Source organism: Pectinophora gossypiella, chromosome 2 (assembly GCF_024362695.1).
Source record: "Pectinophora gossypiella chromosome 2, ilPecGoss1.1, whole genome shotgun sequence".
Classification (NCBI taxonomy): Eukaryota; Metazoa; Arthropoda; class Insecta; order Lepidoptera; family Gelechiidae; genus Pectinophora; species Pectinophora gossypiella.
Window position 1 is genome coordinate 1,937,403 of NC_065405.1, and position 18,410 is coordinate 1,955,812.

The following is an 18,410-nucleotide window of genomic DNA, read 5'->3' on the forward strand; positions in this document are numbered from 1 at the left end:
AACAATACATTTTAAACAACTAAAAAGTCAGAATTAATTTCGGACCACTTGTGCATATTAAACCACTAAAACGTAATCGTGTGGTGGTAATTTGTAAAAAACTAATGACTTGACTAACGATTCGTAATGGCAAAACAAGAATAACTGTATTCAATGAATGTAGTAAATGATTCAGTTGAACGACCCAAGAAAGTGTGGATGGATTGTATAAAAAAGGATATGTGTGTGAAAGGTGTGAGTGCCGGCGAAGATGACGACAGATACAACTCGTGTGGCATCACTCTTACCGCGTCTTTCCCAATTCTCACAAAATAATATACTTAGTTATACTCAATCGTAATAATAAGGCCATTTCATCACTGACTCACAAAATAACCAGCGAAATCATTTCATATGCTGTACCGAACGGTACACGTTATTGGATCTCCATATAAGCTAACTCCCACGCATTCAAAATCTTTAATCACTCGGAGACAAAGAATGTCCTAGTTAGGACAGATTTGGTATAATGATATGGTTTGTTATGACTTGATGACTGCGCACCCTCAGACCCGTTGTCTTAAATGTTGTACCGGGTGAGAGCCTTCAGCGCTCCCCATTTGTCCGGCCAAGTAGTTAATGCCATCTGCGGCAAATCAACAAATAAGTCACGTCAAAAAAGAAATGGCTTGATGACGACAACATTGACTTTCGAGATCTGGCAGTCAGATTTGGAAATATACAGGGTGTTATTGACACCGTATAATACTGAGGGGGATGATTCAGCTCATGATTCTGGGTTAATATCAAGTAGAATTTTCCATATAAGGATGTAGGCAACCTATTCTAGTTCCTGTCCGTTACCTAGATGGCGTCCGTGTAGCGCATTCAGTGTAAAACATTTGAATAGGAAGTCGTCAATAGCTTCAGATCTAGAATAAACCTAAAGAAAATAGGAAGGGTTTATAATATTTTTTATTGTTTGTAGGTTCTCTAGACCTTCAAGTAGTGGCAAAAAGGTGCAGAGCTCATTTAGCTTAGTTTATCTATGACAAAAACAATAATTTCGATCACCGAATAGTGTGGCTACACTTACGCCATCGTTAAAAGTTTTATAATTTACTAATTTGATTTATTCATTGTTTTAAGTTTACGCGGTTATTATCATAATTAAAACACATAATAACGGGTTCTTACCGCGTTTAAATGGGGATATGAGACTCCCGATATTTCGACACTGTTGCAAGTGCCATGATCACGGGATGACTGGCCCATTTAAACGCGGTAAGAACCCGTTATTATGTGTTTTAATTTGATTTATTTTCTCTAAAAAAGTACTCAATGTATCACTTTAATCATATTTTTTTCGTATAGTTCAAAATTACCCTAAAACTTCACGAAATTCGTAAATATTTTTTGCGTCTTTTGCGACATACAAGAACCAAGTCGACTTGGTGATTCTACAGAGCCACGCGGCTCACTCTTTTAACAGTTCTACATGAAATCGCTGCTTTGTGGCCTGTAAATCATGTCTAAATCGAAACCCTCTCTTGGCTCACGGGTGACCCCCGCGGCCTGAATGGGTCAGTACAGTTTGGCTCGCCCGTGTCCCCTAACCAACTTTTACGCGTGGCGTTGAACGTGTTAAGTCACAGAGCGCTAATGTCTTCAGCGTTTCAATTTATACAATTCTACAAGAAACGTGACACTAATAAGTCTCTTGAGACAGTGTAAAAATATACATTTAAAACACACGTTCACGATACAGGATGCAGATATTTACATGCGCTTGCGACTTCTATATATAACCAGTCTGTCTGTCTGACTCAGCGGTTAACGCCTGAACGCTGTTGCACTTTTTACACTGTTTTTTTATCTCCAAAACCAATTTTACCTAAAGTTCAATGACTTATTTTTTAGATCAACTAATTTGTGCCACAGACCATACAAGGCGTCCAATCAATATATTCAATTCATTTGTAACTAAATTTTAATGAGAAAAAGGATAATTGTAAGGAACTTGATTGTACGTAATTGAAGTTTTTGTCGATAGTTAAGAATTGTTGTTTTTATGCGTACATGTTAAGGTTTCAAACAAAAACTTGATTGTTAAAAATACATTAGTTACCTACCTATAGGTAATTGAATATATCGACAATGAATTTATTATCCTGACTAAACAACGCAACATCTAAAATTCTAAATAACATTCTCAAAGAAAAATTACGTTAATTTTTGTGCATCTTAAACGGGCTTCTATTTCTAGATTAGCATTTTTTCAGCTATCTTCGACCGAGTGAAATACCCCATTAAAAACTCCTTCTATCTGTCTCCTTCTGTTTCTTCTCACCCTTTTTCGTTCTATGTCTCATGTCTTTTATTCGAATTCTAAATTCAAATATAGACTGAAAATGTATCGCTATTCGATGCTCTAAAATAAAAAGAAATATAATGCGTACTCTTTGTTTTTATTTTGTCAACAGACAGATACCCAGAATCTCCTCCTACACGGACCTTAGAGTGAGCTATTTCTGTGTGAACCAGGATGTTATTTGTCTAATTTAGCTCTCCACCGCACTATTTATAGATCTCGCCATAACACCAGTAGAACCAAGTGAAACGCTTCAATTAACTTCATTGCAGCTTTTAACGGACACTTTAGTAAATGAGAGTGTTACAGCCTGTTATGCCTTTCTGTATCTGTTGTCCTTATTTCTGTATCTTGTGTCCACTGTGCTCAATAAAGTATTTTATCTATCTGTCTATCTACAGGATAAATTGTCACTAATCTTCCACCTAAGGTTGCCTGGAAGAAACTGCTATTTAGCAATAAGGCCGCCGTTTGTATTTCTCTTGTCACTTTTTTTATTGTTTTTAGTGTTGTGTTTATATGTGCAATAAAGCGTTTTTGATTTGATTTGATTGATAATTGGTGTACGACCAGTAAAGCCATAGATATCCGATTCCGAATAGTTGTCTATTTTACAAACATTTCTCGTGTGGTCTTGGTGACATGAAAAAGCGATGATAGTTGGAAGAAGTTCATCATCATTAATTTAAAAGCCACGCTCTTGTCTGTGTAGCATTCTCCATTCTTGTCTACCAAAGGTCAATTCTTTCACTTCCTTATAAGACACGACAGAAAAAATATGCTATTCAAAAGATGCACCTTGAGCCACTTGGTACTTTAGTACGTAACCCTACCTATTTCTCTGTTACAAAATGTTACAGAAACCACTTCAGACCAAAAGCAAATCGACCCGATGCGCCTCTACTTCACTCCAACACTTCCGCACAATAAAGCAACAAGCTTGCTATGAATGGAGTCTATTTCTAGAAATAACCAGTTACAGCGAGACAACGTAAACCGGATGTAACCGGATCTGGGTGTTGATTGTCAATTTACTGTACTTTACACATCATAAAACAGCAATTAAACAACAAAGTGCATTGTTCGGTTTATTAAGCGTTGTTACAAATTGTCGCTCTGTTCCTGGGTTTTTATGTTGTCCTAGTACCTCCTATAGACATTTCTCGAGCAAATATGAATATTGAGACTGTAATGTTTTATTATTTTTTAAAGGCGGAGGACAGGGCTCCTAGTACGGCTTTGACATGACTACAAATATACTTTATTGCACCAAAATAAAAAGAAATAATTACAAAAGACTCTTAACTAGGTTAGACTAGGTACATGGCAAATGGCGAACCTTTTTTGGGTGGTTAGACTACTCTGGACGCCATTCCACTCGCGTCAGACAAAGTACTCCGGAGCGGAAGGCAAGAGAGAAACCACTGCTCTATTTTTTCCTATTAAAGTAGCATGGAGAATGCTACACCGACAAGTGCGTGGCTTTTAAATTAGTGACGATTATATCATAGGATTATACATCTATGACCTAACTATTGTTACCTTTACCACTATGTTTCTTGCAAATCAAATCATTTGAATTCAATAGCTATTACCGAATGTAATTACATAGGACTTAAACATAGCTCTCCTAGCCTTTATCCCATTTATTTCAAATTCAAATTCAATAATATCTTTATTCAGTAGGTAACATAGTTACACTTTGAATCGTCAATTTTTACATAACGAACGTCTCATCTGCGTAAAACTACTGCAGCTTCTCACAACCTGTATAGCCGGGGAAAAGAAGCTGTAAGAAAAACCTCGGCACAGAGCCCTATACGTTCTTTAAAAAAATAAAAATAAACATAAAATATTTATACAATTGAATAATTTAGCTGCCTAATATCAGTTCTCAGACAGATAATCCCATGCATACATATCTCCTAAAGAATCACTAACTTTATAATAACCGGGGTCTATTATATTATATTATTTATTATATTAGGTATATTTTCTTGGACATTCCGAGTTTCCTCACTATGTTTCCACAGACCTTTTCAGACGCTCATAAATTGCTGACAGGTAAATTCTTTTTAGACTTTGCTACAACTTGGTCACTTTACGTGCTTCATGTCAGCCGACGACATGTTTACGAGAAGTGTTTCACTTTCATTGTCATGTCGTCGTAAACCGGACGATAAGTGGTTTGTAGCTTGTGCGTGTGCGCAGGCGTATGCCTAGGCGATTGTGGCCGGTATCGGCCACAATCGTTGCGATTGTGGTTCATGATTGCTTTGTACTGATAAAATTACTTAGGTATAAACCTACTATTTTTTTATATTGTTTATTTTTTCTCAAATATTACTAAAACCAGAGTTAAATTTTCAGGTTAGTTAAGCGGACCCTTTGAAAACCGGATAACGTTAGGCAGATGATGATGATATTACAGAGACAGACGTTATCAATCGTATCTAAGCGTACTACTTACCCTTAGCTATCAATCGAAGGAAAAACCAGATCAACTAGATAGAAAATGTCCAACGAAACAAATCAAACAATAAACATATATCAACAATATAAAAACACATAGCGATCAAACACATAACCCTCCTTTTTGCTTCGCCGCAGACGGGTAAAAACGTGCCATACAAAACAACACTGGCATTTATTTATAATTGAATAGGCTACTTGACACATAGCGAGGAGAACCGATGGCCGATGGGGCGGAAAGGTTCTGGAGTGGCGACCACGTGTCGCCGCTACAAGGTGGACCGACGATCTGGTGAAGGTCGCGGGAAGCCGCTGGATGCGGGCAGCGCAGGACCGATCGTCGTGGAGATCCTTGGGGGAGGCCTATGCCCAGCAGTGGGCGTCATACGGCTGATGATGATGAGGCTACTTGACAACCTAGTCAAATGAGATACTTTTATGAATCGTCAAAACAAAAGTTTTCTTCGGTAATTGTATGGAAATACTGTCCTGTGACGTCATCAATACGTAGAAGCTGTCAAACCTCGTACTTATTGTTATTTAGTTCATAAATAAAAAACGAAAATAAGTCGAAATGTAAAATGTGAATGATTTTTGATCATCTTAGACAAGACTTTATTTCTGGATTAGCATTTTATAATATATCATTGACCTAGTTAAATACCCTATTTGACTAATGCAACCATTGATGTAAATGAGTATACGCAGAATGCAACAAAGTCGTTGACAAGTAATAGTCAAAATTCAAAATATCTACTATGATGATTAGATAATTACCGATGACTAAATTTCTATACAACAAACAATGAATCTTCCAAGATAATCGCGCTCACTTTAGAAAGGAACTTTTACGTATCTCATTTCACCATTTCCAAGAATAATCACAGAACGAGGAAAAAGGAAATAACAGAATGCAAAAGCTTGACTCACGCGCATTCAGATACAAACACGAAACATGCGGACAGACATACAAACACAAAGCAAAGGAAGAACTTACCGATAACATACTTCGCTTGAAAACGACATAATGCGCCCATCACACACATATGTAAGGTACCTATTTTGAAGTTGTCCGAAATCGATTCTCATTTGTTCAGACGCTGCTTTTCATTTGACAGAATGCAGTAACAGTCTATTAATCATTATCTTCCTAGCGTAATCCCGTGTTTTTAACAGGGTTTGCTTACCTAACCTGAAGATTTGACAGGTCCAGTTTTTTCCAGACCTGTCAAATAATTTAAAAGTCCATTGATAAAGTTGACAGATACTAAAGTATCCTACATAACAACAAATAGTTTTTAAAATAAGTAGTTCTTTATTGAGAGCCCAAATTAAACATTATAGTACGAACGGCCTCTGTCTCCAGTGGTTAAGCGTTGAGCTCGCCATCCGGAGGTCCTTGGTTCGAATCCCGATGGAGACATATCACAAAAATCACCTAGTTTAGTTCTGACATTACATGCTGATCACCTGATTGTCCGCAAGTAAGATGATCCGGGCTTCGAAGGGCACGATAAACAGTTGGTCCCAGGTGTAAGTAGTCGTTACATGTGTTAGCGGCTCAATAATAACCCTGACACCAGGGTTGATGAGGTTGGTAATCCACCTCACAACCCACACGACAGGTTATAGTAACAGTTACTGTGGGCGGCAATTGTGTTAATGTCACCAATGCTGCCAAAAGCTTGAGTCAGAAATGTTCATTCATAAAGTAGGTGTTTCCTCTATGACTCATTCCTCATCGTCATCATCAGCCCATTAACGTCACCACTGCTGGTGCCTTCCCTATGGATGGATAGTGAGATCGGGCCTTAAACCATCACGCGGGCCCAGTGCGAATCGATGGTTATTAACGACTGCTTTCTGAAGCACGGAGGAGCTCGAGATGAAAACTTTATTTTTTGTGGTCACCCATCCTATGACCGGCCTTTGCGAAAGTTGCATAACTTCAACAATCGCAGACCGAGCGCATTAACCGCTGCGCCACCGAACTCCTCATTGATGAATACATATGACTCATTAATAAATAAAATCGTTCACTGGGAATGGATCCTGCTCGTTGTTTTCGTAATCTGCCAAAACATTTGAGATATTGCCGGTATTCTGATTTCTGAGTTATGCTTACAGATAGACGTTTGCTATTTCAAGTGGCTTACTAATTGTATTGTTTCGTGAAATTGTTTTTTCTCTTTCGATAAGGAGTTCAATGAAAGCTGTTCTTGTCGCATTACTAATAACATAACATAAGCTGACTATATCCCTACTGAGTTAGTTAGAGGTGCGGTCACGAGTACTAATATGTATACACTTTGAAACCATGTCACATTAACTTTTTTGACAAATTGAACCGTAAGTCTCATTAAATGTCAAATATGATAGCGCGACAGGGTTCTAAAGTGGGTACATGATATTGCTCATGACTGTACATTAATTAAAAAAAATATTAAAAATATTTATTTTTCAAAATTGGCTTTCAATGTTAGCGCTTTTTGAACGTCAAAAAAAATTAAATTACATATTATGTAACTAGCTGTAAAACTACTACCACATCGGAATCTGTAACGCTGAGGGAATGACGTGGCCAGAAAACCTCCCAGCACAGGGCCCTAGTCCTACTGTTTCATGTTTTCCTTTTTTTCTTTTTTTTTTTAATCGTGAGAGGAACTAAGTAGCCAGACCTCACAGAGCTATTTGTTAGATCAACGTGATAGGGGGCGAGCTATATCGCCGTCTATGATAGTGGAGTCAAGTGTGTTAGTGAAAACTGCACTTAACATAAATAATAACTCATTGGTGCAAGTCCAGTACCGGGATTCGAACCGCCACTCCCCGATTGGGAATCAAGCCAGTGTACCACAGAACCACAGTGACTGTGCATAATTAATATAATCACTGATAATCATAATATTTGTCATGAGACAGATTTCTGCAAAATTTTTCAGTTTTTGCAAATTGAACCGAGATTTCAAAAACTTTGACATCATCTTCGGATATTGTGCACAAAGCGATAAGAATTTAACTTATATGTAGTACATTATGATGAATTTATGTTGAAATATCAGAAACCTTTAACAGTGGATTGGTGTTGAACAGAATATTAGATACTTCATATTATTTGAAACTTTAATCTTTCCTTCTAAAGACCCAGTCAACCTCTAACACACCCTCCGTAACATTACAGACATTAAAGGCACTTATCACTTATTTACCCTTAAAACTAATAACTATCTCTGTCTATCACATGTAAACAACAATTATCGCGATCGATCTGTCCTTGTCCCGCGATCGCGGACGTCGCGTCGCGCGGCGCGCCGGTAACTGCGCACACGCAACGCCGAATGCGCTCGCATTATGCCTTGTATTTATAGAATCGATCCAAATCTCCTTCTGGATCTAACTAAATCTAAATAGGCATTTCCGTTTGCCGTTGATTTTAGAGGGAAAATAAATAAATAAACATTAAGCAAAGAGGCAAACGTTGATTGATTGATATATAGAGAGGAAATGTATATGATCCATTTGGATAAATACAGCGAGCAGTTTAATCGCATTTGTTTAAGTATTTCTAATAAAATAAAAACAAAAAATATGTCAGGATTGAAGCGAATAGAGTTCCATAGGCTCTGCTTACCGCTGTGGGAAATAAGCGTGACTTTATGAAGCATAAAGTTAAAGAACTTGATATAAAAAAATGAAATCGTTCTCAATATGTATGACAATGACTTACACATTTTTTCAAAGCATACTGTAGTAAAAATACGGAAGAACAGTAATCACACTTATTTATTCTGGTATCAAATAACACTTAACTTGGTAAACACGTCCGATGTCGACAAGGTCCCCAACGCAAGAGAGCGTGTATCAATCCGTCCGATTTGACAACCCCATTCTTGTGTTGCCATTTATAGAAAAATGTCTTATAACTGTCGACGAACAATTCAGCCTAACACTCGTCCATCCTGACCGCGTGTATGTCCCCATACACGTCGACAGATGAGCCTAACACTCGGCTGATTGATGCACGCTTCCAGCTTAATGTATCTAATTAACAAAGTATATTTAAGTTAATCACACAATAAATGCACAGAATAAATTTCATTTCAGTTCATTTCATTTCAATCTTTTCACACAGTTTCATAGAGCAGTTAAGTTTTTGAATAGACATGAACTTGTTCATTTTGAAATTCACTATACAAAGATTTTAATCGTAAGACCCGGTTTTCTAGACGCAATAATTAAATGATAGAGATTCGATTTAACTCAACATTGGGTTTTACGTCCATTAATGTAAAAGAAAATATTTATATTCAAATTAAGAATGTTGGTAATATAGAATGACCGGTAATAGGTATAGATTTATATGAACCCACAAAAATGCTTTCTAGCCGTGGGTAATAGCTACCGATTTATGGTGGTACAAAGGTAATTTTAATTAGCTGCACAGAATAACAATTCAAGATATTTAGATATAAGGTAATAGATTTTGTTTACAATTAAATTAATCTATATTACATACTAATGAACCAATCACATGGTCCATTCTATTTCAGTTCTAACGAACCAATCACATGGTCCATTCTATCTCAGTTCTAACGAACCAATCACATGGTCCTTTTTATTTCAATACCAACGAGCCAATCACATGGTCGTCTGTTTCTCTAATATTAGTTAACCAATCACATGGTTCTTCATACCTTAAATTTAACGAACCAATCACATGGTTCTTTATACCTTAAATTTAACGAACCAATCACATGGTTCTCTGTTTCTCAAATATTACCTAACCAATCACATGGTACTTTATACTTTAAATTTAACGAGTCAATCACATGGTCGCTACCTTAACAAACTATTGTCATAATACCTTTAATCTTATCGTATAGTGATACCTTCATACACATTTTACACATATTGATATTTATACTAAATACAAAAGATGTAATATCGTTGATTTAAATTTGATTCGTAACTCTAAGTCATGATCAACAACAATAAACGCTGTTAAAAATCATGTTCACTGTCAATATTTTCAAGATCCGTGTCACTTTCATTTATGCTTAAGGCTGCTACATGAACCCAGGGCAACATAACGATCGGCAGCGATTGTAGTTTTACGCTTATGTCTACTATTACTTAAACCTGGTGTCGCCGCGATTTTATACCGGTCATTACCGAGTACTGCAATAACACGATATGGATCCGAATAATTGTGGTAGTAACTTTTTACTTTTTCCATCATTTTTAAAATTTGTAGACGTAATCTCTACTAATGCGCACATTCTCAGAACATGCGCATATTCTTAGAATATGCGCATATTCCCAGAACATGCGCATTCGATGCAAGCATCCACATATATTTTTTTTTCACGAATCTTGACATCTTAGGAAAACCAATATGTCCTCTTCAACCGATCCAGTGTTCTCTAGGCCAAAGTCATAGCTGCCACCTTGCCCCCTTCGGCACCACCCAACGCAAATCAGATCTATTACAATTAACACACCTGTATAACTTGTTATCCTTGATAACAACATTTTCCTTTATTTCTTTTAATCCATTAGCATCTAAGTCAGATGAAAGTATCTCTCGAATCCGGCATAATTCACTATCGCCTAACTGCAGGGTGTGAAGCTAATCGTCACCTTCCCTAACGAATAAACAACTTCGTTGCCAAATCCCCTTAAAGCTGTCGTTACGTTGTTGTGTTGAAGGCCCAAATGTGTTAATTCTGAATTTGCCAAAAGAGAAACCTCACTGCCGAAATCTACAAAAGCTTTCACTGGAACCCCGTTAATAAAAACTTCTTTATAGAACTTCAAGTTCAGAGTAGACGTGGATATGCACATCGTCTTTTGAGAATTGGTAGCCTTACTATCACGCTACTCGTCGGGTTTCATAAAACAACTGTCTATTTTATGGCCTACTTTGTTGCACCGAGTACATTGAATAAGTGGTTTCGGGCACATTCGAAATGGGTGACCTGATCCCTTACAATTAAAACAAAATATACCGGTGTCATTCGGTACTGATTTTATCTTGAAACCACTAGCTCTATTACCATTGCTGCCGCTAGTTGTATTGAACCCTACGTTTGGCCTATTCCTAAAATTGAAACGTTCTGGGATATTTGTCTCCTTATTACTCATTAGGAATTCTAATAACTGTTCAGGTTCTGTGCACCGTAACGCCAAAGCATTCGACTTTGTAGTTTTGTCACTCAACCCGTGTATCAGACAACCTACCGCGCGTTTGCCGATATTGCACTGGTTCAACATTGCCAATTTCTCGTAAAATTACACTACGATTTGGTTCCTGGAACATACTTTTGCGCTTTAGCATGTACTCCAAGGACTGGCCATAGTTTTGCTCAAATGGGAATGCACTACACAACTTTTGTTGCCATTCTACCCAAGTATACATTATGGTTTCTAGACTATCATACCACGATTTAGCCAGTCCCTGCCGTTTCTGGCAACGCGAAATGAATTGTAGTTCTTTCGTCCCAACCGTAGACGGTGGCGCACTCATTCACGTTTTTTTTTTTAACCAAACATCTATTCGCTGTCCTTTCGATGACGGGTCAAAATCTGGAAGTATATTCTTAGGATTGGGGTTATTAGAGTGACTGGGTGCGCCTGCCGGCGTCGGCTGGGGCTTTATTGAGTTTAGTATGTCTATAACATCCTTGGACGTGAATGTAGGACTATCTATCCGTCTAGACCGATGCGCGGTATTAATTCCTTCGTCATGTGCATCTGTATGCGGACGTTTCATCCCATGATTGCCGTCATTTCTGTCTGGTAGTCTACTACGTGCACGGTCACGTTGAAGTTGATCTTAAAGGAACTGCAGCCGTGCTCGCTCTCGCGCTACAATTGTTCTCGCTCCTGTATACTCGAACTATTCCTAGTTCTACTTTGTTGGCGACTTACACTGCGATTACGGTGGTAGAGAGTGGAGCTAGGACTACGTCTTCTACTTCTGCTTCGCGTCTTACTGTGACGATGAGAACAGCTCGATTTACGTCTACAATAGCTTGGAATACACGTCTACGGCTTCTGGTTCGCGTTTTGTTGCGGTGACGACGCGAACGGCTTGGACTACGTCTACGACTTGTACTACGTATCTTACTTGAGTCATTGCAATTAGAGTGAAGTCCACCCTCGGTATGCACATCACGGTCGGTGCGCCTTTCACGTGACTGCTCGGATGTCTGGATCTCGAGAGTTGTAAGGCTCCGTCGCCTCTGAGCTTCAGATTCATCACGTTGTTGCATATCTTGGTAAACAATTACCGCTCCAACGGTAAAAACAAACTATTCAACGCCACGTGGACTAGCCAAGTTCCGTATACTTTCGCCGCCAACCTTCGAATGCCCAATTTCTGCATTGCGAAATGCACTACTGTCCTCTCATCCCAGCCGTAAACCTCCGCGCACTGATTTACCTTTTTTAGCCACATGTCTATGCGTTGGCTTTTCAGAGACGGATTAAATTCCGGAAGAATATTTTTGTAATCCAAATTTTTATTTACTGATGGTGAGCTTTGATTTAACGGCTGCGATGGGAGAGCATCTTTAATAGTTTTAATTAGTTCGACAACCTTCTCTTGCTCTCTTCTCAAAGCCAGCTCGCGATCAAGCAAGCAGCGACTGCGGCTGCGGCTTTCACCGCGGCCGCGGCTGCGTCTGGCACGTGAACGGCTCCTCCTAGAAGTCTCCAGACTACGGACTCCGTCTCCTCCGTCCATTTCCTAGAACTCGTAGAATAAAATTGTAACCATTAATGACTAACCAACATTTGAATTTTAAAGAATCTAATTTTACTGTTTTTGATGATAACTCGAAAATGGTGCGTCCGGGGCACATAATTATCCGCCAGATTCTACCATCCCGATAATAAATCCGAAGAACAATCCGGAGTGTTCGGTCGTCCGGATATCCGGACAGCATGCCCTAGGTGCATCTAGAGAAAATAGACAATATGTTTGACCCCTTTCATCAACCTCCGTAACCTCAACCTGGTATCATCACATGTGCTGTTCATATAGGATCTATTATTGTTACTAAAGAACACCCAAAACCTGCTAGGGGATGGATAATAAGGCTATGATAACATTTTATTCACAAAAACGTAAAAGTTAAAAATATTTGTGTAAAAATCTCGTAAACTATGCATGTGACCTTACAAACGACATTTTCAGTAATCCCTTATAACCCTCAATACCAGCAAGTTCTACTAATTTATGATAATAATTACAATGACTCTTAATGATATTAGGCCAAACAAAATAATTACATTTTATAATTTAGTATCTAAATAAAGATTCAATTACTGAAACCAGATTTACCGGACCATATTACATATGTACTTACATGTATATACTCACGCCTGTAATCTCTAATGGGGTGGTCAGCGCCACAAGTAATCAAACACAGCTTGCAGCCACTGTTGATACGAAATCCTAAGATACCATATATACCAAACCACCATATTATGTGGCCTATAAGAAAAAAAAATGTAAAACAACACATAAATTATCTTGTAAACTACTTATATGTCTGGTCGCAATAACAACGAAATTTTTGTTACCGCTGTATTCATTAGAATTAATCTTTACCAAACATAATAACCCTTTACGACAAAATTTCACTATTATTTCCTTTAGTATATTTTATTTTTATTTTTTTTTAAATGTAGGTATGTACGTAGCATTGGATTAATTAGGTCATTCATTGAAGTTGAACATATCAATAGTAATACATTCATTTTTGTTTATTTTCTGTAATCCGTAAGTAATGTTTAGAATGTGGGTAACTCTTCGAAATAAAGACAGGTTAAATAACTATAGGTACCTACTATTTGAAATAAAAGTTGACTATGCATAATTGAAACAATTAGAGTCTCACTAATAATTAAAGAATAATTATAATTCAAACAACACTTTTCCACAGTTAAACTTACAAACTATCCAGCTTGAAAAATGGTCACGCGTGGCAACAAAACATTCCAAAAACGTAGGTACTTACCACTTCTGATATGTAGTAAAAATACGGAAGAACAGTAATCACACTTATTTATTCTGGTATCAAATAACACTTAACTTGGTAAACACGTCCGATGTCGACAAGGTCCCCAACGCAAGAGAGCGTGTATCAATCCGTCCGATTTGACAACCCCATTCTTGTGTTGCCATTTATAGAAAAATGTCTTATAACTGTCGACGAACAATTCAGCCTAACAATACCTACTCATTTAATACTTAAAAACTACAAAAATATGAACATTGTTATTTTTTTAAAACTTGAAAACAAGATCAGTCATTAAAATCTGAATGAAACTTTCAAGATAAGTATCAAAATGTATCAATATCATATCTTTTGGTACTCATGTCGCCGTCTGGACGGGTTAAATTCGTACCGGGATCGCCGCACACGCAGATGAATCAAAGAGTAAACAAATCAAAGACATATCAAATATTCAAATGATTTATCAGATTGATATTATTTTCTGGATCAATGTAGTACAGATTTCGCTGTCAATGATCTATGACGGGTGAAATAAGATATACACTTGATAAAAGTGACAGGAGATTAAAATATTAAATTAGTTTTTTCATTGCGTTCTACTAACTCATTATGCATACAGAATGTTAGTGACATTGTATCTAATACTAAGAAGATGATGGGGGATAACTCGGCTCATGAGTTAATATCAAGTGGATTTTTTCGCAGAATTATGGAACTGAAAATAATGAAAAATTTGCGACGGAATATTGTCTTGATATTGTAATTAGAACCTGAATAATCGCCCTCACTATTCGGTACGATGTGACTAACAGCCTGTATAGATGGTTACCTACTTTAACTTGTCCCAAAAATCTGTTCAGTAGTACGAAGGATGACATACACATGGCGAATTTAGCGGACAAATATTTTAGTACGACAACTCTGAAATAGTGCAAGTCACCATTTTACGATAAGTTCAAGAAAGAGATTAGCTTTAGAACTGTCAAAATGATTAATGCCTTCTCCTTCCTGTCTAGTCTATAGTCATGTTTACACAAATCTTTCTGCCTCTAAACGTTTACGATTATTTCCAGACAGTTATGAAACAGGGTGAAGTATGTGTTTATTGAGTACTTAAACTTAAAAGGCACTAAATCAGAATTAGAGTACACGCCACGAAAGAAGTCCCGTGGACTTTAATGGAACTAATTAAAAAGTCATAATAGTTCTGTCATGCAGATACTGAGACACTAGCGCTGAGCTTCGGGACTCCACCTACTACAATACTACCTAATTTTGGATTGATCTCAATCTAGATAGCAATATGACTAACTACATTAAAGACTGTATCGCATAACGTCTAGATATCATTTCACCTACCTTTTAAATTGACATCATCGCAAAAGTACTTGATCGCGCGATGACACAGCAGTTTGTCTAGTTAGTAATTTATTTCATAAATGTAGTCAAACTGAAATTACATGATTTTTATATATTATGTCAAAATATGTTAGTCAGTAGAGCAAGGAAAACGAGGCATCCCGCTTTCTTGACTGTGTGTAGCATCAATCTTAAGTGAACACTGTACGGTTCATATAAGTCCTTATCATTTGACAGAAAAATACTTTCGTTTTTTTTCTTGTCAAAAATATGTACAATTTGCAGAGTAACGTGAATCTCTTAAGTCCTATGAGAATCTAGGAAATACCGATTGTACTTACCACTGTCAGTACGAGTAATTGAGGGAAATCTCCTGGTGCTATACCTCAATAATACTACCATTTTGTCACCACAACTGTCACGAAAACTTCGACCAAAAAACAATTCACTAAGGCATCTGAGCCCTCAAGAAGTCCTTACACCACGGCGCCACAAAACAGACTGAGATTACAAAGTAAATATACTAAATATCAGTAAAACAATTAGGAGTAGTGCAGATAGCGTACTAATGGAATGTCCTTAACGAGTTGAAGTCTTTAAGGAAACGTAAACAAACGAACAATGCGATAACAAACAATACATCACACAAGATGTTTGTGAACAAATATGTCGAGGACGAATGTTCTTAGTTTATTGAATAGTAAGTAACCTCCTGTTGAATATGGAAATATCCATTATTTAATTTACAATGTTTTCTCTGGCTAAGATCCGTGTGTCCATTATTGTATCCGTATAATTATAACAAATCGTGTCCTGGCCCCTGCGACACAAGCTATCCAAGCTGCACCTAGAGACCCGCCACACTAGCGTCTTTCGAGCGTCATCGTCATGCCAGCGTCTACGCGACGTCGATTTCGCGGCGACGCGACGCCAGCGCTGGCCGGCTGCCGAACGTCGAGCGTGCTCGGAGCTGGCGTCGCGTCGTCTTGGCGTCGACATAGCGTCGCGACGACGCTCGAAAGACGCTAGTGAGGGGGTCTCTAAGTGCTGGGACCGCCGCAATCAGTTTTGTTATTGTTATGTAACTCTGTATACTAACTAACTAAGTAACTTATGTAAAATTGTACCTATGTTCCTTTAATAAATAAACGATTGTCATTTGTATGTCGTTTCCATATCTCGGGCCTATGGAGTCCCGGACTTTTGCAATACGTGCGTGGGGCCGAAGCCAATACGTAGAGGCCCCTTAAGACAATTTAATCTAAATGTTGTGTGACACCAACCGGCGATTATCCCTGTATGCACTATGGGAGTACACCGAAAGACAATCCCCGATTGTTATTATTATTACAATATTCTCCTGTAGCTCAGATTTCCAGACACAATAGTTACATAATGGAGTTTGAATTTTAAGGACTTTGGGTCTGCAGGAATTAGCACCATTAAGTATTTAATAATCATTTTAAAGTTATTTCAAAGGAAAGCAAAATGGGTAGTTATAGATATTGGTGCTAATTCCTGTACACATCATCTAATTCTATTTTAAGTTATACATAATTTTCTTATCCCCTGAAAAAGAAGGGGACGGGTACTCGACAGGCATAAAATATGGAAATTTAAAAAAATCCTCTCAAAATTGTATATTGGCAAATAACCCGACATAATTAAGTTGACAGCACATGTCAGACGGGTTGCATATATCTATTATTCGCCTTAAAATAATATTATGAGGGGCCTGCAGGAAGCGAGATCTATAAATAAATGAAGTTAGATACTGGGTACTTACTGATGGGAAAAACAAAAGTGTAATCGTGCAACAGCATTGTGGGAGCCCATTAAATCAAATTTAAGAGCCAATTTCCAAAGCACAACCTTAACCGAACAAAATCGTAGCACAACTGATATGGCTACTTGAAAACGAGATATCATTATATTTTTTTCATACGCAAATTGTATAGATAAAGGATTTGGCACTAGATAATTTCCTCTCGATAACAAAAAGTGTCAATTGTCTAAAAATACTAAAGATAATATAATGTACTAAGCTGTTTTGTGTGGCTTTTATCTTATTTTTGTACCTATTTTTCGTTTCATTGTCACCATGCTGTTTTGAATTGAATCCTTACTCAAACTTGCTTTAGAATTTTTACATTCAGAATAAACTTTCCTTTACCATTTCATACCAAACGTAAATCAAAGTCGTACGACATTTATAGTGAAAGATAAAACTGTTTAGATACGCTTAGGGATTACATCTTGCCCAAAGTTATGACGTTGGTAAGTTGATTAAGATTGCGAACCAATAATGAATTCTAGTGATCTTTTTTTGACGACGCTTGACGTGATTAGCCACGAATGGCATTACCTACTTGGCCAGACAAATGAGGAACGCTGAGGGCTCTCACCCAGTAAAAAAATTAAGACAACAGGCCTGAGGGTGCCCAGTTGTCAAACAAAACAAACAAGCCAACATTTCGATTCTACTATCTCAAGATTGTGAACCAATAATGAATTCTAGTGATCTGTTTTTTGACGAGGCTTGACGTGATTAGCCAATTAACAAATAACATTAACTACTTGGCCAGACAAATAGGAAGCGTTGCAGTCACCCGGTACAAAAATTTTAGTCGGAGGGTGCCCAGTTATCGAACAAAACAAACAAGGCAACGAATCGATTTAACGATCTCAAGATTGTGAACCAATAATGAATTCTAGTGATCACAATGCATAAAATATCAATAAGGAAACATTATCTGTTCGTTCAATTATCTCGAACAAACCTTAGTACCGCGTTTACGATAATTATCTCCGATGATAATTATCATTACTCAGTAATTCATGTTGGCAATTATACTGTTATCTTTGAATGGCGTATTTTCCTTTAAATTGCATATCGTCGTACATGGTTCATAATATAGTCTCTCTATAGTCTTATCGTGTGCATTGTGAGGTGGAACACCAGCCTTATCAACCCTGGTGTCAGGGTTATGATTGACCTGCCAAAGGCCCCTGACATGTCTCATGTAACGATTACTCACTTGCATCAGTAAGTAGTAACCGGGTAATCCCCCTCACAACCCACACGACAGAAGAAGAAGTATAGACCTTGTTCTCCATTGCCTATCATTTTTTTTTATTTCTTTTTGTGGCTTGTAAATATATTTACCACTCTCTACCTCAAGACTGGAGACCTCACACATCGA

At 37.5% G+C, this 18,410-nt stretch overlaps 1 protein-coding gene across 5 annotated transcripts in view; it reads right to left on the reverse strand.

Moving 5' to 3' along the window:
- LOC126373692 (rho GTPase-activating protein conundrum) overlaps window positions 1-18,410 on the reverse strand; it is a 156,020-nt gene that overhangs the window by 28,413 nt on the left and 109,197 nt on the right. The window contains exon 1 of one of the 5 annotated variants that reach the window (XM_050019955.1): window positions 16,994-17,106. The exons of 2 other annotated variants lie outside the window; for them this stretch is intronic. In XM_050019955.1, coding sequence (XP_049875912.1) covers window positions 16,994-17,030 — 37 coding nt within the window. In that variant the 5' untranslated portion in view covers window positions 17,031-17,106. Of the gene's footprint in view, window positions 1-5,819; window positions 5,924-15,548; window positions 15,716-16,993; window positions 17,107-18,410 lie in introns of those variants that run through there. 2 more of the 5 variants (XM_050019943.1, XM_050019950.1) reach the window with 2 other exon arrangements.